The 22,085-nt window shown below is 48.3% G+C and overlaps 1 protein-coding gene across 2 annotated transcripts in view; it reads left to right on the forward strand.

Moving 5' to 3' along the window:
* PLXNA1 (plexin A1) overlaps positions 1-22,085 on the forward strand; it is a 308,227-nt gene that overhangs the window by 203,676 nt on the left and 82,466 nt on the right. For both annotated transcript variants that reach the window (XM_027863712.1, XM_027863713.1), the window contains exons 11-17: positions 13,853-13,949; positions 14,245-14,435; positions 15,589-15,740; positions 17,502-17,622; positions 18,326-18,462; positions 20,688-20,855; positions 21,850-21,943. In XM_027863712.1, coding sequence (XP_027719513.1) covers positions 13,853-13,949; positions 14,245-14,435; positions 15,589-15,740; positions 17,502-17,622; positions 18,326-18,462; positions 20,688-20,855; positions 21,850-21,943 — 960 coding nt within the window. The remainder of the gene's footprint in view (positions 1-13,852; positions 13,950-14,244; positions 14,436-15,588; positions 15,741-17,501; positions 17,623-18,325; positions 18,463-20,687; positions 20,856-21,849; positions 21,944-22,085) is intronic.

Below are 22,085 nucleotides of genomic sequence, written 5' to 3' on the forward strand. Positions count from 1 at the left end.
TCTTTCTTTCTTTCTTTCTTTCTTTCTTTCTTTCTTTCTTTCTTTCTCTTTCTTCTTCCTTCCTTCCTTTCTTCCTCACTCCCTCTCTTCCTTCGTTCCTTTCTTTTCCCTTCCTTCCTTCCTTTCCCCTTCCTTCCTTCCTTCTTTCCTTTCCCCTTCCTTCCTTTCTTCCTTCCTTTCTTTTCCCTTCCTTCTTTTCCCCTTCTTTTCTTCCTTCCTTTCCCCTTTCTTCCTCCCTTCCTCCCTTCCTTCCTCCCTCCCTCCCTCCCCTCCCTCCCTCCCTTCCTTCCTTCCCCCCTCCCTTCCTTCCTTCCTCCCTCCCTCCCTCCCTTCCTTCCTTCCCCCACTCTCTCTCTCTCTCTCTGCTTTCTGTCCCGTGCTCACATGGCTCCTTGCACAACTGATCCTAAGATGCACGGATCTTGGCACCGAAAGGTACCTTAGCGATCACCAAGTCCAGCCCCTTCATTCTACGGAGGAGAAACCCGGGGCCCAGTGATCACAGGATCATAGGTTTTGAGCAAGCAGGGTCCTCAGAGGCCACCGAGGCTGACCCCCTTCGATTTACCAATGAAGAAACTGAGGCCCAGAAAGAATAAGTTGGTTTTGGCCACAGTCGCATGAGTAGTAAAGTGGCAGAAATGAGTTTTGACCTGGGTCCTCTGATGTCCCATCTGGGCCCCTAGATTGGCTCCGGTTGTCGCATACGCCTGCTCACCTGCGGTGAATATGAGCAAAGGGAATGAAATGCAGTCATTGCGAGGGGAAAGAGCTTGGCCCATGAACACAGGGAGAGGCACATGGGCTGATAAATCGGTGTCAGACTCAAGTAAATGAGGGCTCCAGATCTGTACGTGACAGTCCCCATGGGGCCGCATAGTGACTTAGTTTTGAAATGTGGTATTATCTACCTTTTGCCTCTCGTACGTGGGGACGTTTGACGTGGAGAGTTGACCTGGGACACTAGGAAAACTTGATTTCCCCTCCTGATTTTGACATGTACTGGCTACGTGGTGGTGGGCAGGTTACCCCATCTTGGTGTTCTGGGCGACCTTTGGTGGCAGAGTAGATGCCAACCTGCAATGGTAGAGGAATTTTCTCATCTGTCCCAATGAAATCAATGAACCAGTCCCTGTCTCCCTGTCAGCAGGGGGTTGGTTCCATGGCTATATCCATGAAAATAGGGTAGGGTGAGACAGAGCTTAGAAGTGGACGCCATATTGGATGAGATGATAATTGAGTCTCCTTCTGGCTTTAGGCAACTGATTCCCGTTTGCTGGGAGACTCCCTCTCCAGTCCTCCCCACCTCCCAAAGTAGGATGCTGTAGTGAAAAGGGGGTTGCAGGAAATCTTGGTTCTAGTCTTGACTCTATCATTGACTGACCATAGGACCCTGGAGCAAGTTGCTTATCCACTTGGGCCTCAGTTTCCTCCTTTGTACAATGAGAACCGGCAATCAGCCCTGCTTGGGTCGATTCTAGAACTCTTGATGATGACCACGACAGTGAATTCAGGGCAGAGTGAAATATTCTTGTGTTTGTGATAAATTCTTTTAGTTGGAGGGAGATGGTTTGAGGGAGGAACCAGCCCAGCATTAAATATGGGTCTACCTCGATTTGTACATTTTTCCTTAGCTGGGAGTATACACACTTAATAAAGCAGGCCAATGAATAGCAGGAAAAAAAAAAGTTAGGAACCCCCTGCTGGCTCAGTCAACACTACAGATGCTCTTCTAATGAGATACAAGGTACTTAGTACTTCTTTATGATCAATTATTTAGTCATTTAGGTCAGCAAATGTTTATTGATAGCAGGGTAACACCTTTCCTGTTAGAGTGTAAATCAGAGACCTGGATTTTTTGAGCTTTGGAAAAAGAAAGGGGGGAAAAAAAAAGCCCCATACCTTTCAGTCCTTCTGGGAAATGTCCCCTGCTGAAGGCCAGGGGAGAACACCATCGCTAGGGTAGCCTCTCAGACGTTCCAGTGCCATAATTTGGGGAGAATTAACCCTGAAATGGGGAGTTAAGTGGCTCCTTGACTCTGAGTGTTGTTAATGCCTTCAGAGAGATACCGTTCAATGGCCTGTTTTGGCTGAGACACAATAGGAAAGGGAAACAGCGTGGTGCTGTGGGCTGACTGTGCTGGCCTTGCTATTAGGAAGACTTGGGTTCAAATCATCCTTCTGATGCTTATTGATTATTGTTGCTGTGTGACCATGCGCAACGTATTTAACTTCTGAATACAAAACAACTCTCTCGGACATGTTTATTACGGACATGTAGGTGGAGGGAGTCCCCATTCTGATGAAATCACTGGACCCTTACCTAAGAAGGAGCTCTTGGTGCCAGGAGAGATTCAGATCTGAACTCTGCTCCTGACTCCTTGTGTGTTCTTGGGCAAGTGTCTGCCACTTTGTGAGCCTGTTTTTTCATCTCTGAAATAATGGTTTAATGCCTCCGTTGCCCATCGCCAAGTCCTTGCGTTCTAGGGCTTTTATGCTCAGACCTTGAAGGAATTTGAGTTGAGAAATGAAATACATGTAAGTGTTTGGGAACATAGAACACTCTTTTTAAAAAAAAAATTGTATTGATACTTAAAAAAATTATCACAGCCATTTCTAGATATAGACCCCCTTGCCCAAACCCCTTGAACCTGTCCTTGAAGAAAGATAAAATGGTTCAGCAGAAACAGTGTTTGCAACATTCTACCCTCACATCACCCACCTGTCTGTATGTTTCACTGCCCATTCTCCTGGACCACAATTGGTTATTCTAATTACTCCAGAACTTTGCTTTCTTTTTTGGTGATGTTTTCATTTACATTATTGTAGACATTGTGTTATTCTTACATCACAGTCTTTTGTGGACCTCTCTCCCCATCCCCGCACCAGCCCTCCCTTGTAACAAGAAAAAACAAAACATTTAACCAAAGCCATTGGTAAGGTGGGAGGGGGAGGCAGCCCTGAGCTGTGGTAAAAGTTCTGAACTCGGAGCTGTTATCGCTGCTTATATGGTCCCTTTGTATCAGTTCATATAAATCTTCCATGTTTCTCTGAAACACTCCTATTCATCCTTTCTTACTGCATTTTCATCATACTGTGGTTTTGTTTGTTCATTCCCAAGCTGGGAGAGAACCCACATTGTTTCCAGTTCTTGGCTACCACAAAATATGTTACTGTAGATGTTTTGGTATATACAGGGCCTTTTTTTTTTTAAATTTTTTTAAATAAGAAGGCTATTGAAGAGGATGAGAAACTCAAGTTTCCTCATCCACAAAGTGGGTACAACAATCCTTTTCTTACCCAGCTCTCAGGATAATTATAAGAATACAGTTAGATTATGGATATGAAAGTCCCCCCAAGGAGTTTAACTCAATCTGCAGATAAGAGTGATTATTATCTTTTTATAATTTAGAGAGTACCCTGAGTTGAAGAGTGGACCCCCATGGCCATGGTGATGGGCTGGGGCAGGTCGCCTGGATTTGCCCTCCTCCTTATCTGAACAGCTGTTTTCTGCTGGAGAGGACATCTCCAGCAAAACGCTCTGTTCTCTGGCTGAGTCAGAGAATGCAGTGTTCTGGCTAATCTAAGATTCTGATTATTAGAAAGGTACCACGCATGGATTACCCATTTTCCAAGAATTAGAATATAATAAAATACTCTTTAACGGTGAAACTACACAGAGCCTAATTGAATCTTTCTTTGATGATTCAAAAGACACTTCTGGTTCTCGTGAAGCCTCCAGGCCGTCATTATGAATGTCAGTTATCATTGTGCGTAGACATGGAGGAGTTCGGGCTAATAGAAAGGTCTGCTTAGGAGACGCCTGTGAAACAGAGAGATGGGTGTGTTTTCTGCAGGAGCATCTCTCGGCACTGATTGTGGAATAAGAGAACATGGTTTGATGTGCAGACGTTGATTTTACATTAAATTTTACAGTGGTGTCAGACAAGACTGAGAATTATAGGAACGAGTGTGTGTTTGCACATACATGCATATGCATGATGGTGTGCATGCTACCAGAGGGACTTTAGACAGGTCACTCGATCATTATGGGCTTGTTTTCTTACCTATAAAGTGAGAGGTGGTGTCAAATTGAAATGGAAACTAGGGCCAATGAACCCTGTGTAAGGATCCCTGCCTTGCATGTTGACTTAGAAAACTACAGATTAACATCTGTCCTTTATTGTATTTAAATTTTTTTGTTAAATATTTCACAGTTGCATTCTAATTTGGTTGTGGCTTCACTCTGGTACACTGTGGGTCACGTGTTTGATATCCCTGAGGACCCTTCTGACTCTAAATTGATTTATCTTAACCCTCCAGGATCCAAGGGTCCCTTACTGTCTAGAACCATAACTTAGAACTGGAAGAAACCTTAGAACCCCAGAATGTTGGAGCTGGGAAGGACCTTAGAACACAGTGTCAGCACTGGGGTGAGGTCTTAGAATCTTGAAGGATGGTCATTCATGTAGAAACAGAAGGAGCCCTGATGATCACTCGGTCATAGGGTCATAGATTGAGTGCTGGACAGAGGCTTTCTACTCATTTTACAAATGAGGAAACTGAGGTCCAGAGAATGTGCTTGGTTCAAGGTCACACAGATTGGAAGGGGCATAACTTGGAGTTGAACTCAGGCCCTGGGCTCAGTAGCAGAGAATGGAGATTTTTTGGAGGAATTCATCAAATCCAGCTCTCTCATTTTAGAGCTGTGGAAATTGAGGGCTCGGGATTTTATTAGCCTTTCAAGGTCATGCGGTTAGGGAATGGAAGAGATGGGGGTAGAATCTGGATTTACTAGAGCAAGGCTTCTGGAGAACCCCAGTCATTGAGACCCTCCTTCAGTGGCCACAGAGGAGGAAGAAACCAGGTATGCGAGGATAAGAGAAAGAAGTGACATGCTAGGTGAGAGCACTGACTTGGAGTCAGGAATACAAGTTCAAATCCTGCCCCAGGCACTACTAACCCTATGACCCTGGTCAAGTCATTTAACCTCTCAGCCTTGGTTTCCTTATCTGTAAAACTGAGATAATACTAGTACTCTCCTTCCAGAGTATTGTGAGGATAAAGTGAGATAACTTATGCAAGGCCCAAGCAGCTAGGTGGCACCATAGTGCACAGAGCGGCGGGCCTGGAGTCAGGAAGACCTGAGTTCAAATCCAGCCTCAGACACTTTCTAGCTGTGTGACCCTAGGCAAGTCATTTCACCCTGTTTGCCTCAGTTTCCTCATCTGTAGAATGAGCTGGAGAAGGAAATGGCAAACCAGTCCAGTATCTTTGCCAAGAAAACCCCAAATGGGTCATGAAGAATCGGACACAACTAAACAACAAATGCAAAGCTCTTTCCATACCTTAAAATCGTCATCATCATCCCATTGGCCAGGAACCCCCTGCCCAGAGATTCAGTTAAATTCAATCCAGCATACATTTCTTGAGTGCCTACTGTGTTCTAGGCACCAGAAATACAGAGACAAACATATAGAGGAGAGGGAGGGAGAGTCGTGGGAGCACAGATTTAGAGTCTGAAGTGACTCTGAGATCAGATAGTCCAACTGCCTTATTTCTAAACCAAAGAGTCTGCAGAAGAGGTCCAACTCTTTGTGATCCCATTGGGGGTTTTCTTGGCAGAGACACTGGAGTGGTTTGCCATTTCCTTCTCCAGCTCATTTTACAGATGAGGAAACTGAGGCAAACTAGGTTAAGTGACTTGCCCAGGGTCACATAGCTGGAAAATATCTGAGGTCAGATTTGAACTCAGAAAGGTGAGTCTTTCTGACTTCAGGACCAGTGCTCTATCCAGTGTGCTACCTAACTACCTTAAGAGCATGGAGTCAGACATGTGTATTTTTTTTTTTTAATCCAAACCATCTTAAATGTTTTTTTAAACTGATTTAGCAGATGGTTACAGAGGCATTGTGGGACAGTGCACATAATAACAATGACTAATGTTTATATGGAAGTTTAAGGCATATAAATGACTTTACATATATCATATTATATTAATTACATATATTCTATAGATTTTATCTCAATAGTGTCCTGGAGCAGTGGGTGTTATTTTTGTCAACCCCATTTTATAGGTGAGTAAACTGAGGAAATTAGAGGTTAAGTGGTTTGCCCAGGGTCTCATAGCTAGCTGAGGCAGGATTTGAACTCATCTTCCTGACTGCAATCCCAGTGCTCTATGCATTGTACCACCTGATTGGAAAGAGCCCTAGATTAGGAGTCCGGAGACCTGGTTCTCAGGTCCAGCCCTCCTACCAGGTGTCTGTGTGACCAGCACTAAATACAGTACCTGGCACATAGTAGGTGCCTAATTAAATGCTGACTGTGACTCTCGGCTTATGCTTTCTTGGTTTCCTCATCTGTCAAATGAAGGGGTTTCACTGGTTGGTCTTCCAGGTCCATGACCTTCTGAGAGTCAGTTACATCTCTCCTGCTGGTTTTTAGCTCCTTTTTTCCTGTTCTCCCCTGGGGAAGTCTGGGCGAGAAGGTGCCAAGGATTGTTCGGGAGGGTCCTTGATGTAGCAAGGAGAGGAGCTTGGTATGTTTGGCGTGTCTGGGTATGTCCCCCTCGTCTCCTCCGCCTTGGCTCTGATCAGATGCAGCCGGCTTCCCTTTCACCACCCACTGGCTGGGCCCTGGGCCTGGACCCTCCTCAGAGCAAGCGTCTTCTGGGAAGCCTCCAGTTAGCAAAGGGCTCCTTGGTGCCCGTGTTTGGAGTTAGCTTTCCTAGCTCTGCCCTCCTGGGTCCTCCTCATCCCTCTTCTGACTTCCCCCTTCATTTCTCATGTCTTCGTGGATGTTGGACCACGTGCCTTGCTTAGCCCTTCAGTCAACCAATCCATCAGTAAACATTTATTAAGCACCTACTGTGTGCCAGGCACTGCACTAAGCACTTTGAACAGGCAAAAGATAGTCCCTGGCCTGAAGAAGCTTACGCTTGAGTGCGGGCTGCCTGCTTGGATTTCATCTGACCTCCAACAGGTGCATTCTCTCACTCAGCACAGTGGAACAGTGGAAACAGTGCTGGATTTTGAGTCAGAGGTTCTAGGTTCAAATTGTGACTTTACTGGTAATGATTAATAGTAAGAGCTAACATTTACATATTATGCTTTAAGGTAGCAAAACACTTTACAAGTATCTCTCTTTCTCCTTACCACAACCCTTACCTCTAGTTACCCCATTTTATAGATGAGGAAACTAAGGCAGAGAGGTTAAATGACCCAACCCAGGAAGCCTCTGACACTGGATTTGAACTCAGGTCTACCTGACTCCCCACCAAATGACTTTGCTGTTTAATACCCATGTGACCTTGGTCCTGTGGGCCTCGGTTTCTGTATTAGAAAACATTAGACCAGATGCCCGGCGTGGTGGACAGTTCGATTCTCTGCACCTCAGTTGCTTCTCTGTAAGATGAAGTGGGGTGGTTTAGACAGGATGACCCGTAAGGTTGCTCTCAGCTCTCATTCTCCAAGTCTCTGATTCTAGACCGCTCACCAAGTCCTCGAACCCCAGTTTTGGCTTCACTTGCACTCCACTGAATCAGGGGAATGAGGACAGCCTGTCCTGGCGACCATCAGGGGGTTTGTGGTTCCTGGCTGTGTGGGTAGAATCTTTTCCCTCTCTGAGCCTCAGTTTCCTTTCCTGTAAAATGGGGGTGCTGTTTGTCGTGCTGCCTGCCTCTCAGATACTGCCTTGGAAGCGTGTGTTAACTTAGCGTGTTCCCTGCCTTATAAGGGCGTGGTGACGGAACTGCCAGACAAATCACTTTAGGGATGCGGATGCTAGATTCGATTTGGGAGCATCTCTGGGGCTGGGCCGCCCCCTGTTGTCTGCCCTCAGCCCTGCGGAGGCGTTTCCAGTCCTGGCACCCAGGGCGCAGGGCAGCCCCGGGGACACTGACCAGCACAGAGAAGGGAGGATGGAAGAAAGCCCCGGGAGGAGAGCGGGGATGCTCCCCTTGCTTGTCAGGGCTTTCCCGGGGGCTGGCAAGTGTTTCTGGGCTACATAAATCATACATCCCCCTCCCCTTCAGCAGCACGGACCTCCACGAGCCCTAATTATGCAGTTAGGCACAAGGAAATGAGACTCCCGTGCTCCAGTCTCCAAAATTTCCTTCGGCGCGGTGCGTTCTCGCCCTCGCTCCCACTCACTCTCTTTCTCCTGGCTGGGCCTGCATTTATCTTTCCTGCAGCAGTGTTTAAAGTGAAGAGGGAGTATCAGGAGAGTTTGATAGGATCCAATTAAATTCCTGCAGATAAAATAATGATGAATTGCAGTTGAGCCCCAGCGAGACACGATGTACATTACTTCAGTCCCCGAAGTGCTGGAAAGGAGTTGAGGTCATCAGCTACAGAAAAATAGGACACAGCTGTAGCCGTTCTGGAGTTGGAGGGATACCGGGAGGGGCGGGGGAGGGGGAAGGGCATGGGGAGGGGGGCTCACCTGAGTGCCGTAGCCATGAAACGAGAGAGCCAGGGTGTCTGTTAAAGCTAGCTTGAGAGAAAGTGTGTGTGTGTGTGTGTGTGTGTGTGTGTGTGTGTAGGGAGGGAAGAGAGGGAAGAAAATGAGGGAAAAGAGGGAAGGATGGAAGATGGAAAGAGAGGGGAGAGAGAAGGAGGGAAGAGAGAAGGATGGGGGAAGAGAGATGGAGGGAAGGAACAGAGAAAGGGAGGGAAGAGAGGGGAGAAGGAAGAGGGAGGGAGAGGGGAGAAGGAAGGAGGATAGAGAGAAAGGGAGAAAAGATAGGGAGGGAGGAGAAAGAGGAAGGGAGAGAGTAAAAAAAGAAAGGGAGATAGCGAGAGAGGAAATAGGTTTGTATAGAGCAAGTATGACGATGTAGAGAAAGCTGATGTTGACATTGGGGAGAGGGAAGGGAATAAGCATTTATTAAGTGCTTACTATATGCCAGGCACTGTGTTAAGTGCTTTACAAATATCGTCTCGTGTAATCCTTGCAATGACCCTTCGAGGTAGGTGCTGTTATTATCCCCATTTTCCAATTGAGGAAACATAAAGCATGACCCTTAAAGGCTTGCCAAGTGCTTTAGTTCTATACATCCATCATATGGTCTCACTGGAACTTCCCAGTGACCCTGGGAAAGGCCTTATTAGCAGTCCCATTGGACAGATGTGGGGAGCTGAGGCTGAGAGGACACAGGATGTGCCCTGGGGCTCACCCAGCTGGCCACTACTGGTCCAGTTCTCTCTTCCCTCCCAAGTCCTCGATGGCTTCCATTCCCTTGGGGGAGATGTCATGTACATTCATAGGTATACCAAAGCTAGATACCCAACAGATACAGGGGAACTTTGGGGGGTGAGGGGGGCCGACACTAACAGCTGAGGGTGTTCTTCCTCTATATCATGCTGCCTCTTTGTGTGTGTGTGTGTGTGTGTGTGTATACACACACAGCAGCACACACCAGAATGTTTATAATGTGTGTAAGGGAAGGGGCGTGTGTGAGTATGTATATGTGTGTAGACATGTGTAGACCAGGAAAGACAAACTATCTATGCAAATGTGAGTGTGTGTCTATGGATGATGAATAAAAGAATGTGCATATCACCTCCTCCAGATTATTTATAGAAAGACTTTATTTATATAATTATTTATATAATTTTATTTATAAATAAATTTATAAATCCTATTTATATAATTATGTAACAACTTCATATTTTGAATTTAGTTCTATGCATACATGCTCTTTCCCTATCTCGCTTGTAATGCAGTGTAAGCTTCCTGAGGGCAGGAACTTCCTCGGTTTTTTTCTTTTTCTTATTAGCATTTAGTGTAGCACCCTGTACATAGCAGGTTCATAATAATAATGGTAAAAATAATAACTAGCAGTTATAGGGTGCTTTTTCCTCAAGGAGCTTATGATCTAATGGGATACACATAGTAGGTGCTTAATAAATAATGACTTTGTCAAATGAATACGTGTGTCTGTGTTTATAGGCATAAGCTTGTGTATAGAGAATGTGTGCAAGAGAAAACGTGTGTGATCTGACTATGTAAGAAGGGGCGGGGGGTGATAGAAGTGGAGGGCATGGGAGTTTTCGCACATTGTGAAGGTGTGAGTGGTAGTAGCTGTATAAGGGATGTATTGATGGTTGGCACACTGTGTGAGCCCTGGAGAGGACGTGATCACGGCTGGGAGGAGGGGGAAGGCCCGGGGTGTCCACCAGGAGGCTGCAGGCTGGAGATGTGGCCCGAGGGCTGAGCCTTGGAGAAAGCTGAATATGTAGGTGCTGAGTACTGAGACCATCCTAGGAGACCAGGCTAGAATAGAGCGGGGTATAGGGAAACGGGGAGAGATCATGAGCAGGGTGAACTGGGTGGCCTCAGGCTTCTTCTCACCCCTGGAAAATGGTACTTTGCTTCGGGACCTTCATTCAGGCCCCTGGTCCCTTGCTTGGTGCGCTAAGCTGGATATTGCTTCTAGAACCACCTTCACGCCACATGCAGCTGCGATCTCACTATTCTGTCCATGTGGCAGATCCTGAGTCATAGATTTGAACCTTCAAGGGCTCCTCCTCCCATCTTGTCAAATCCAACGGAGAGGAATTTCTTCTTGGGGCTGCATATTGACTTAGAAAACCACAAATTAACATCTGTGTTGTATTGTATTTTTATCTGTTTCCCATGGTTATGTTTTTAATCTGGTTCCATAGGTTTGTGAGTTTGATACCTCTGACCTAGTCTAACCTTCGCATCTGACTTAGGAGGAAACTGAGGCCAAGAGAGATTAAGTGTCTTTGTTGAGTCATTTTTCAGTCATGTCTGACTCTTCCCATTTGGAGTTTTCTTGGCAGAGATACTGGAATGTTTGCCATTTCTTTCTCCAGCTCATTTTACAAATGAGGAAACTGAGGCAGACAGGGTTAAGTGACTTGCCCAGGGTCACACAGCTAGTAAGGGTCTGAGGCTGAATTTGAACTCGACTCTTCCTGACTCCAGGGCGTGGGTTCTGTGCACTATGGCACCACCTAGCTGCCTTACCCAGGGTCAGTGGAAGCACCAAGATTCATACTCGGGTCCTCTAACTTTAAATGCCCTCTCTCTGCTCAGAATCCTGCATAGGGGTTAGAAGGAGATGAAGGTGAGCTTTTCACCTGCATCGCAAAGGGTTAATATACCCCCCCCCCCCCCCCCCCCACAAAAATGCAGTCCCTTTCTGGGGGAAAGCAGAGCCAGGGGATGCAAGAGAGCTTTCTAGACAGCCACAGGCTGGATGACTCCCAGCTCGGCCCGGGCCCCAAATGAGACGTGTCAGAGTACAAATTGGAAATGCCAGTTTCAGTTAGAAACCTTCTCTGTCCATTGATCAGCTCGGCCCCCGGCCCTCTCCCCAGCACCGGGCCATCAAGATGTTCCCCACGCCTTCCAATGGAGCCTCCTCCCTTCCCGATGTTCCCATATCCTCACTGGGCCTCATCTGCCCTCTTCACCTACAGAGAGCAGGTCCTCTCCTCTTCCTCCCCTGCCTGCCCTCCCTCCCTCTGGCTTGTATCTACCCTCAGCTATTTCAGTATGAGGTTTTCTCACTTGTTTTCGGTGTAATAGATTCCTAGAATGTCAGAAGGGACCTTAGAGACCATCTTGTCTTTAGTTCTTAACCTGGGCTACATGAACTGGGATTTTTTCTTTTTTCTTTTTTTTTTTCCTTTTGATGACTATATTTCAGTATAATTAGTTTCCTTTGCAATCTCTGAGTTTTATTTTATGCATTTAAAAACATTATTCTAAGAAGCGGTCCATAGGTTTCTAAAGACTGCTCACGGAGTCCATGACACAAAAATTGTGAAGAATTCCTGATCTAAGCCAATCCCCTCATTTTACAGATGAGGAAACTGAGGCCCCATGCTTTATGCTGCAGTCAAACTGGGCTACTCACCCAAATCCACCTGTTTTCTAGCTCCTTGCCTTCCCTATTCCTCCACTCCCCTCCCTGCTGTCTCTACGTACAGAAATCCTTCAACATCCAGTTTAACCTGGGGCATTTTCGTGAACTTCCTCTTAACATCTCTGGGCCCTTTTAATCATATTCTGCTTCTCTGCAGCTAGATTGGAAGCGCCCTGAGGATAGGCTAAGTCCTGTGTCTCCGCCATCATTCTCTTTCCTGTCTCTCTCGTTTTCCCTTCTGTCCATGCTGTGGCCTGGAATGCTCTCCATCCTTACCTTACCTTCTTCCTTGAAAGCCTGCTTCACGTGTCTCCTCTTCCAAGAGGTTTTTCCTGATTCCTCATTTGCTAGAACTGTACCCACCCTCACACCGGTTCCTTTATTTGGCCCAAGGGGGCAAGTGTCCCTGGGAGGACAGAAGAAGGAGAAGAATTTTCATGAAGGAGGTGATATTGAGGCTTTGAAGGAGGGGGATTTTGACAGAGAGAGATATATCTTCAAGGCATTCCAAGCAGAATCATAAACAAAGGAAGGCACCAATGTAGAGGAAGATAGTTTGTTTGGGGGAACAGGAAGAAATCTTGTCTTCCTGGATGCTTATGAAGGAGCCAGTGGAGATGAGACTGGACGTTTATGTTTCGACCAGTTGTGGAGTGCCAGGCTAAAGAATCAGGACTTTACACAGCAGGCGTAAGACATAGCTTCATCCGGAATGGACTTCAGAAGTCCTGGAGTCTAACCTAAAGGCAGGGGAGATGAGGTCCAGTGACTCGCCTAGGGTCACACAGTTAGTAAGGGTCTCAGATGGGTTTTGAACTCAGGTCTTCTTGACTCTAGGATTAGGTCGCTATTGCTTAGCTGAGCCTGCCTTGCTAATGTGAAATAACCAGAATTGGGAAATCACAAGGAGTAATCCAAGCCTTCCTTCTCTGGAGAATGTTTCCAAAAACTGACACCCATGAAAAAAATGAAAGAACAGCTGAACTCTAAGTCCTCTTTAAGGAATGGCAGAACACTGGGACCTAGGGTGGTCAGGGAAGGCTTCCTGGAGGAGGGGGCGTGTGAGAAGAGGAGAGTAACAGGAATCCATGGTGGAGATTAGGAATGGTGGATGGGGGCTGTTGATGAGCACAGATGCTTTCCACACAGTAAGAGCAGGAGCAGTGATGTGACCTACAGGGGGTCTGGATGAGCCCAGCATATGCAGAATCTGACCTCGTGCACCAGCAGAGAAGCGGGGCCAGTGGGTGCCAACAATTAGGAAAGTCCCCGTGTGCTAGTAATTAGGAAATTCTCCTGACATCAGGAAGGGTCACCCTCGGGGAAGGCAGGACGTCCAAGGTAGGAGGCAGGGGCAGGAGAATAGATGTCATACAAAGCCAGGCAGATCGACTGCTGCAGAATTATATATGTGGGCCAGCTGCTGGTCAGAGTTCAGAGTCAAGGGTGTCTGCTGAAAATTAGGGAGCTTAAATGTAGGAAACCCAGGGAAGTTAACACTTTGTTTAAACTAACATGGCTTTAGGGAAAGTTGAAGGTCTTTTATTCAGGGAGTGTGCGTGCCCTGCTGAGCCTGTGAGCTCGCAGGTGGGGCCACTGACTCGGCCAGCATGGTCAGCCTGGGTGCAGCAGAGACCTGGGGTCTGAAGCTGGAGGTCACAGGGACGTCAGTGACCCTTGAGGGACTAGAGAGTGGAGTGACAGTGAAAACTCAGCTTAGATGAGAATCAAAAGGCCTGTGGGTCAGGGGTGCAGGGATGCACTCATGTGTTGGGAGCCGTCACCATGCATTTCTATACGACCCTAAATCCTGCAGAACTGTCCCCTGGGGGGCTCGGGAGTGTTTGCCAGATCATGGCTTTTCCCTGACATCAGGCTTATGTGACTCGTCCCTGAAGCCCCTTGTCACCCTTCTTCCTGACCAAACGCTCTCTTTATCCCCTCCCACAGTACACCTATGAAGGGAATGACATCAGCGACCTGCCCGTCAACCTCTCTGTTGTGTGGAATGGCAACTTTGTCATTGACAACCCCCAGAACATCCAAGGTGAGTGGAGGGGACTGGACCCCAAGCTGACCATGACCTTGGCCCTGATGCTCCCTGCCATCCTCAGTGGAGGGCTTTTAGAGGGGAGGTTAGAGGGAAGAGTCGAGGAGTTACTAGTAGGAGAACCCTGCAAGGACGCTGGGATGGTAGAATGAAGCAGCTGATTTGGAAAGGCTAGAAGGGGTCAGGTCAGCCTGGCTAGCTCAACCCTGCCCACCTCCCATCCTAAGCAGTTTCAGAAGAGATGAGCCATGGGCCCTCCCCTGACCCCTGCCTTTCCTCTTCTGCTCCTCAGCTCATCTGTATAAGTGCTCTGCCCTTCGTGAGAGCTGCGGGCTGTGCCTCAAAGCGGACCCACGATTTGAGTGTGGCTGGTGCTTAGCTGAGAAGCGATGCTCCCTACGCCATCACTGCCCCGCCCCGGATATTGGCTGGATGCACGCCAGTAGCGGCAACAGCCGCTGCGCAGACCCCAAGATCCTCAAGGTAGGACGGGCATCCGGGAGAGGGGGGAGGGGAGGGCAGAGGAGGGGAAAGGAAGTGGGGATCGTGGTTGTGGGTGAAGGTCCAGGATGAGGATGACAAAGAAAGGAAGGGGCATGAGAAACTAGAGGCAGGATAGAGAAAAGGGAATTGTAAGGCCAATTGGGTTTGCTTTGTACTGTGGCCAATTGCCGAGCCCTGACTTTGGCCTTGTTCTCGCCCCTAATCCGTACCCCTGACCGGACACTGACCTCTCATTCTGGTCACAGGTTGACCCACTAGTCCTAGCCGCAGACTGACCACTAATCCTGACCACAGACTCGCCCTGTCTCTTTGGTCATAGTTCCACCACAAACTGTGGCCGCAGGTTGACCACAGATTCTCCTGACTCTTTGACCATCTTATGATCACAAGCATTAGCCACAGGCTGATCTCTAATCCAGGCCATAGATTGACCCTTCACCCTGGAAACAGGCTAACCCTGTTTCTCTGGCTGTCTCTTATATAATAAGAAATGCCCTTGTTCACGAGGCAAGAATTGGGACACCTCCGTTCAGTCCTGCTCTCTCCTTCTCCTCACTGGTAACATGACCACGAACCCATTCATGCCCCAGGAGGGTGAGTTTTTGTCCCAAGCTGGCTATACTGGTCTTCAGGAGCACCCCTGAGGTTCCATGGGCATGCACAGGGTCAAGGACCTGGGTCTTGCTTCCCCCCTGAGGCTGTCATTAATAGTTAAAGCAGAAGGGAAGAGGAAAGGGAGAAGGGCACCCCTTTGGGCCACATGGATCTTCAGTCAGGGGTACCTGCTGGAGCCAAGTATCAGATCAAATAAATGAGCTCCTAAGAGACAAGGTTTCTGCTGGACACTTGAACCGCTGTGTGGCCCACTGGGCGTTCCATCCTTCCAACCACGACCCAGCTGCTTCTTGTGGTCCTCTTCCCATCTATGGAAGGTCTTTGTCCTTCCTGAAATCTGTGGCCTTTGCCTTCATGCTGACCCACGGTTTGAGCGTGGGTGGCACATGGCCGAGAAGCCCTGCCCCATGTGGCGCCATTCCCCAGCCCCGGCTCTCAGCTGGCCCCACGAGCCACGCTCTGCCGATCCCTCGGCCTCTCCCCAAGGCCACGTCATTGTTCCTTTCTTTCTCCTCAGCTTTCGCCGGAGACCGGCCCTAGGCAAGGTGGTACTCGGCTCACCATCACGGGCGAGAACCTCGGCCTGAAGTTCGAGGACGTGAGGTTGGGTGTGCGTGTGGGGAAGGTGATATGCAGTCCCATCGAGAGTGAATACATCAGCGCCGAGCAGTGAGTGGGGACAGCGGGTGAGGGAGGAGGGGGGCTGATGCACAGTAGAGAAGGGGCCCTTAGCTCGCTGGAGTTCTTGGACCCCTGAGCCCAATCCTGGGGAGAAAGGATTTAATCATTAATCACAGCCCCACCTTTCTACATGCATTGCTTTATTTATTCTTTACTTAAACTGTGAGGAAGGCTGGGCAAGAAATATTTTGTCCATTTTACAGGTGAGAAAATTGAGGCTCAGAGAGTTGAAATCACTTGTCCAGTGAGTTAGTACAAGAACTAGAATGAAAATACAAATCTCTTCACTCCCGTTTCTTGAGGGTAGTAAAAAGAACAACGGATGTATCAGAAGACCTGAATACAAATCTTGCTTGCCAGTTACTATTAGGTGACCATGGGGAAGATCTCTGCAGGCCTCACCTTTCAAATCTGTCGAATGGGGACATTAACATTTCCCTTCCATTTACACTGTATATATCTTGTGTGTGCCTTGGTATTTCTTGTTGTTTCCCCTGTTAGTATGTGAGCCCCTTGAGGGAAGGTGACTCTTACGTTCCTTTGTATGCCTAGTACACAGTAAGTGCTTAAAATGCCTAATCGTCTCGATCGCCTTTGGAAGGAAGGAGCTTTGTAGACCCTAAAGCAGTGTGGAAATGGGAGTTGCTATTGTTGCTGTTTATTATTATTTTTATTTATTCTTTCCATGGCACCTGGACACCTTCCGTTAAGATCAGTGGCCTTTGACTCCCAGGCCGGTGGGCCAAGCAGGCCCCTAAGCAGAGGCATGGGTGGGCGTCACCTTTTGTCAGTCATCCTTTTTCCTTCCTGGAACTGAGGCCCCTGCCTCTTCCGGGCCCCCTTGCATCCTGCTAGAGCTTGGAACATTAGCCAGCTTGGGACGTGAGTTGTTGCCCAGAATATTTTTGTCTCATTTGAGCCTCAAAGGATCGATAGCGCTAGAACATGTCTTAGAGATTATCTCTTCCAACCCTGTCATTTTCTAAAGAAGTGAAATGACTTGTCTAAGGTCACCCAGATCATACATAGTAAAGCTGTTGTGCCTGGTACACAGTAGGCACTAAAGAAATGCTTATTGTTTGAGTGAGCTAGGATTCAAACTCAGATCTTCTGACTTAAAATCTGCTGTTCTTTGCAGTGTTTCTTACTGGCTTTATTTACAAAGGGTGAACATCTTGGGGGTTTGGGCATGGGGGAGGAATGGGCCTTGCAAAGGTTAGTGATGCTCCTTGAGAAGATGTTGGCTTAGTTTGTAAACAGTCAGCCCAAGAGAGAATGGATGCTCAAGAGGGCCTCGTGGGTGGTATGCTGGACGGCGCATTCAAGGCCTCCTCTGACACTTACTCGCTGTGTGACCTGGAAGTGGTCACTTGCCTCATCTGTAAAAGGAAGGGATTGGATCCAGTAACCTTCTGGCTCTACCATCCTAGAAAAGGCCTTTCCAGGCTGCCCCACCCTGAGCCTAGAAGCCATCCCTCTTCTGGCCAACACATCAGGGTGAAATGGAGGAAATGGAGAAAATGGAGTCAGAGGTCCTGGGTTCAAATCCTGGTACTGTTTCTTCCTTGCTTTGTGTCCATGACAAGTCACTTAACTTCTGAACCTCAGTCTCCCCACATGTAAAATGAGTGGGGTGGGGCCGGATGACTTCCATGGTCCACACTCCCGGCCTCTTATTCCTCCATCCTGCCCCCACACTCCTCCTCTTGCTGAGAGCCAACAACAACGACCACCTTGGCTTCCCTCCAGGATTGTCTGTGAGATCGGAGACGCGAGCCTCGGCCGAGCTCACGACGCCCTGGTGGAGGTGTGCGTGCGAGACTGTTCCCCTCACTACCGCGCCATGTCTCCCAAGAGGTTCACGTTCGTGGTAAGACATTCCTTGCCTTCCTCCCCCTGGCCTGTTGGCCAGCCTCACACCCCCTCCAGGGTCCCCAACCCAGCAGCAGACACAGGGAGCTCATAGAAATGTCAGAAATCCTCCAGGTCAACTCCTTCATTTTCTAGGTCTCGAGACTGAGGTCCAGAGAGGGAGGGGACTTGCCTGTTTGTTCTTAGCAGAGCCGAGATTAGAACCCAGGTCAAGCGACAAGCAGCCCCACGCTTCCCCTACCACGACATGTTGTCTGGCGTGCATTCTGAGAGTTCTCAGTGGGGGAGGAAGCCAGTTACCTACAGATTTTTTTCCTTCAGATGGAGTTTCACTAGGCAGGGAAATATAAAAATAAACCTACCTTGTATTTGTGCAGCCTGATATATTTTGCCCAGTATATTTACTGTTCTGTATGGAAGGGAGATACACAAATAGGCATATGCCCATTTACATACTGTGGAGACTTGAAGTGGAGGATGTAAGTGACTTGCTCTGGGCAACGCAGCATTCCTCCAAGGGGTGCAGCCTGGCTCTCCAGTCATTGTTCTTGGAGCCTTAGAGGTTTGGACCGGTCTGGTATCCTGCCCCCCGACCCCTCCAAATGTACTCTTGAAATTGAACCTCAGTGGGTGTCTTCACGGTCAGCCCCTCCTTCCGGAGCACCCAGAAATCCTCCCTGACCTCGTCCTTTTCTCTGCAGACCCCCACCTTCTACCGGGTGACCCCTGCTCGTGGTCCACTTTCTGGGGGTACCTGGATTGGTATTGAGGGAAATCACCTGAATGCCGGCAGTGATGTGGCCGTCTCCATCGGGGGCCGGCCCTGCACTTTCTCCTGGTACGTTGAAGAGTGGGCGTGGGGGCTCACTGTGGGGAGAGGGCAGGAGGAGGGGGCTACAGTCAACTGATGTGGGCACGTTGGGGGTGGGCCTCAGGGCTGTCATGGAAACCACAGAGACGCTCTTGTTGGGGAAAGCTGCCGTGTCGAACCTGGGTTAGGGGAGCTATCACCATGGAAACTCAGAGGAGGGGGAAGGTTACCATGGAAACCCCAGGGATAGAGGAGGGGAGGCAGCTAGGGATAGGGAAGGCTGGAGGCAGGGCTATGCCAGGAGCCATCGGGCAAGGCCGGGGGGCAGGGTCTCTTGCAGACCATCCTTGAGGGGACCCAACGTGGAAAAGGGGTTAGGCCTGGGATTGTGAGAACACTTCAGTTTCAGTCAGCTCTTGGATTGGCACAGACCCAGTCATTCTCTTCCAGGAAAAATTAATCTGGGAGAAAAAGTATTTAAATTTTTGTGTTTTTTTTTTTTAAGAGAGAAAAAAAGAAATGTTAACAAAAGCCCCTAGGCTCGAAGTGGATAATTTTTAGATTAGGGATGATAATGGAGCGGCTCTTTAAATATTTTCCTGCAGTAATTACCAGTTATCAGCACTAATCATTGCTGTTTGCAGCAGCCCAGGGCCTGTGCAGAGATACTGGCCTCAGTTTGGGAAGGGTGTGTGTCTGCTGGTACCTCCCTCTCTGGGCCTACTCTGTTGGTACAGTTAAGCCTTGATTACCTGCAGTTCCTTAGGGGAATGCTGGGGAATTTGCCTTATTGAGTGACTGAGGGGTGACCTTTTGCATTCCAACCCTTGTGTCTTGGAAACCTTCCTATCCTTGGTGAGGGAGTGGAAGTGATTCTGTACAGTACAGCCCCGCTGTGGGGGAAAAGTGTGTGAATGTGTGTCTGCGTGTGTGTGTGTATGTGTGTTGGAAAGAGAATTTTTAATGGAGAGAATAGAGTCCCAGTACAGAGGCTCCACACAATTGAATTATAGAATAGAGACAGAATGGACCTTAAGGATCACTCAATTCAAGCACCTCATTTGACTAATCAGGAAACTGAGGGAGGGCCAGAGACAGGAAGGAGATGCTCCAGACCTCCGAGGTGATAAGTAAATGGGAATTATACCTCCCACGTCGCCATACTTTAGAGGGAAAATAAAGAGGCTGATAGCAGAGGGAGATATGGAGGATGAAACAGAGAGGGACTCAGCAGGAACAGAAACAAAGGAAACTGTGACCATCAGGGAAGACCGGGATGAATCCTGCCTTCTCTGGCGTCCATCCCAGGCCTGAAGACCACAAGTCATCTCCAAAATGCACCCATTCCTAGACACGGACAATTGGATGAGCGTGTGTGTTTGCATGTGTGCGCACACAATTTTCGCATGAGCATATGTGTTCTGTTGGTGATTTTCAGTCTATGTAGTGGTGTTGGTTTTCTTGGGATCATGACAATGAAGATGTTTTGAGCATGATCAAAGGTCCACAGACCCCAGGCAGACAACCCTGGGATGGGGCCTGTGGCCCGTCTTCCCTAGCTCAAGTATAGGCAGAGGTGAAGATGGGTGGTATTTAGGTTTCAAGAAAGAGATTGGAGTCTGGTGAGAAAGGCACTCAGGAAAGCAGGAGGAGCTGAAGTTTTGGATGGAGCTGACCTGTCCTGTCTTGAAAGAGATCCAATCCAGGACCCTGGGCATCACTGACAACAGGGAGCTCTAAGGGACCACTGATGATGGAAAATGGCAGGAAGTGTGTTTGAACTCTCTTGGTCCCAGCGCCCTCCCTACCAGAATCATAGTTTAGTGTGTATTTTCTAGGGTTTTCTAGGTAAACCATCATGCAGTATTGAAACATATACTGTTGATATATTTTTTGGTTTCCCAACCTGGGCTTTGCAATATTATCTCATCAAAATGAATTAATTTGCTTATTTATTTCTTATGAGAATATTCTGGGTAAATACTAGAATTTGTTTCCTTCCATTTTGAGTGGGGAGCATTTAAGGGAAGGTTTATTACTAAAAGCCCAGGGGTCCAGACATGTCCTGATCTAGTCTTAATATGGATGAGGAAGCCATATCCTAGAAAAGTCCAGGGGTTTGTCCAAAGCCACCCAGGTTCTAAGGACCAAATGCCATGTTCACACTCAGGGGCTCTGACTTCAAATCCAATGTTCTTTTCCCTAGACCGTGCTCATGGCCACTGACCTCTCTCCCCTCTTTTTTCCCCCAGGAGAAATTCCCGGGAAATCCGCTGCCGCACCCCCCCAGGACAGAATCCTGGTGGTGCCAACATTGTCATCAACATTAACCGGGCTGAACTCAGCAACTCTGATGTGAAATACAATTACACCGAGGACCCTACCATCCAGAAGATTGACCCTGAGTGGAGTATTAACAGGTAGAGAACAGAGAAGGATTATCAGGGCACTGCCAGGGCCTGCCTCTGGGCTCCAGCCAGCAAAAGAGGGGCTGCTTAGGTATAGGACAGAGGGAGAAGGGTCCAAGGCTAGTCCGAACCTGGGTCATGGTGGTGTAGCTCATGGCTTGCCTGCCTTGGAGTCAGCAAGATCAAAGCTCAAACCCCACCTGGTATACTTATTAGCCCTGTGACCCTGGGTAAATCCCTTAATGTCCCTGGGGCACAATTTCTTCATCTATAATTTGAGGGGGCTGGGCTAGTTGGCTGCTAAGGGCCCTTCTGCCTCTAAATCTAGCATCCTAACAAATTCTGGGTAGGGGAACCATTCCTTGGACCCCGGGAGCTATGAGTAGGTACTTTGGAGATGGGGATTCAGGGGCATTTGAGGCAAGGGGGCAGGTCCCTAACTTGTAAGCAATCCTTTCCACTGTGTGATTCCTATCTGAAATTAGTTCCAAGGAAGGCTTTTATCTCTGCAAATGAGTGTGTATGCTGTCCTGGTCAGAAAACAGGTCTTCTGTGATTCTTCATGTTTGGGGGCAGTCAGGCCCCAGAAAGCTCAGACCTAAACCAAGTGTTATAAATCTACTCAACTCAGGTGCCTGAAAGCATCAGTTTGTCCTTCTATCAGATGGTCTTTCTTCTGTTTTATCTTTAATTGTCTTATCTCACACTATGTATTTTAATCTGTAAACCATCTCGAGTCTTTCTGGAAGTAGGCCTGGTACAAATCGAGCAGCAGTGTAGATAAATGGATGGCAGCTCGGTCCTGCTGTACCAGTTGGAATTCTGAGCTATCTTAGAGTTTTTGGGGAGGGAGAGACAGAGCCAGCCCTTTCCCTGGCTTAGCTCTGTGCAAAGCTAGTGACTGAGGGCCAGGAGGAGTGAAAGCCTGACCTAATGGTGGGTGAGTTTGGAGGCGGTCAGGAGTTGCCGTCCCCCAGGTGACCCATGTATCCCTCTGGCCCCCCAGCGGCGGAACACTCCTCACCGTCACGGGCACCAACCTGGCCACTGTCCGAGAGCCCCGGATTCGTGCCAAGTATGGCAGTGCTGAAAGGGAAAACGTGAGTATTCATGCCTGCCTATGTGCAGAGGACCTGGAACCTGCTAGAGCCTGGCCCCAGCCTGCTTCCGTGTCCTCCACATACACTTGGATCTAACCAGGCCAGCCTGATCCCCACCCCTGCCCCAGCCTTTCTAAACCCC

Source organism: Vombatus ursinus, unplaced genomic scaffold, assembly GCF_900497805.2.
Source record: "Vombatus ursinus unplaced genomic scaffold, bare-nosed wombat genome assembly UNPS02014773.1, whole genome shotgun sequence".
NCBI classification, from domain to species: Eukaryota; Metazoa; Chordata; class Mammalia; order Diprotodontia; family Vombatidae; genus Vombatus; species Vombatus ursinus.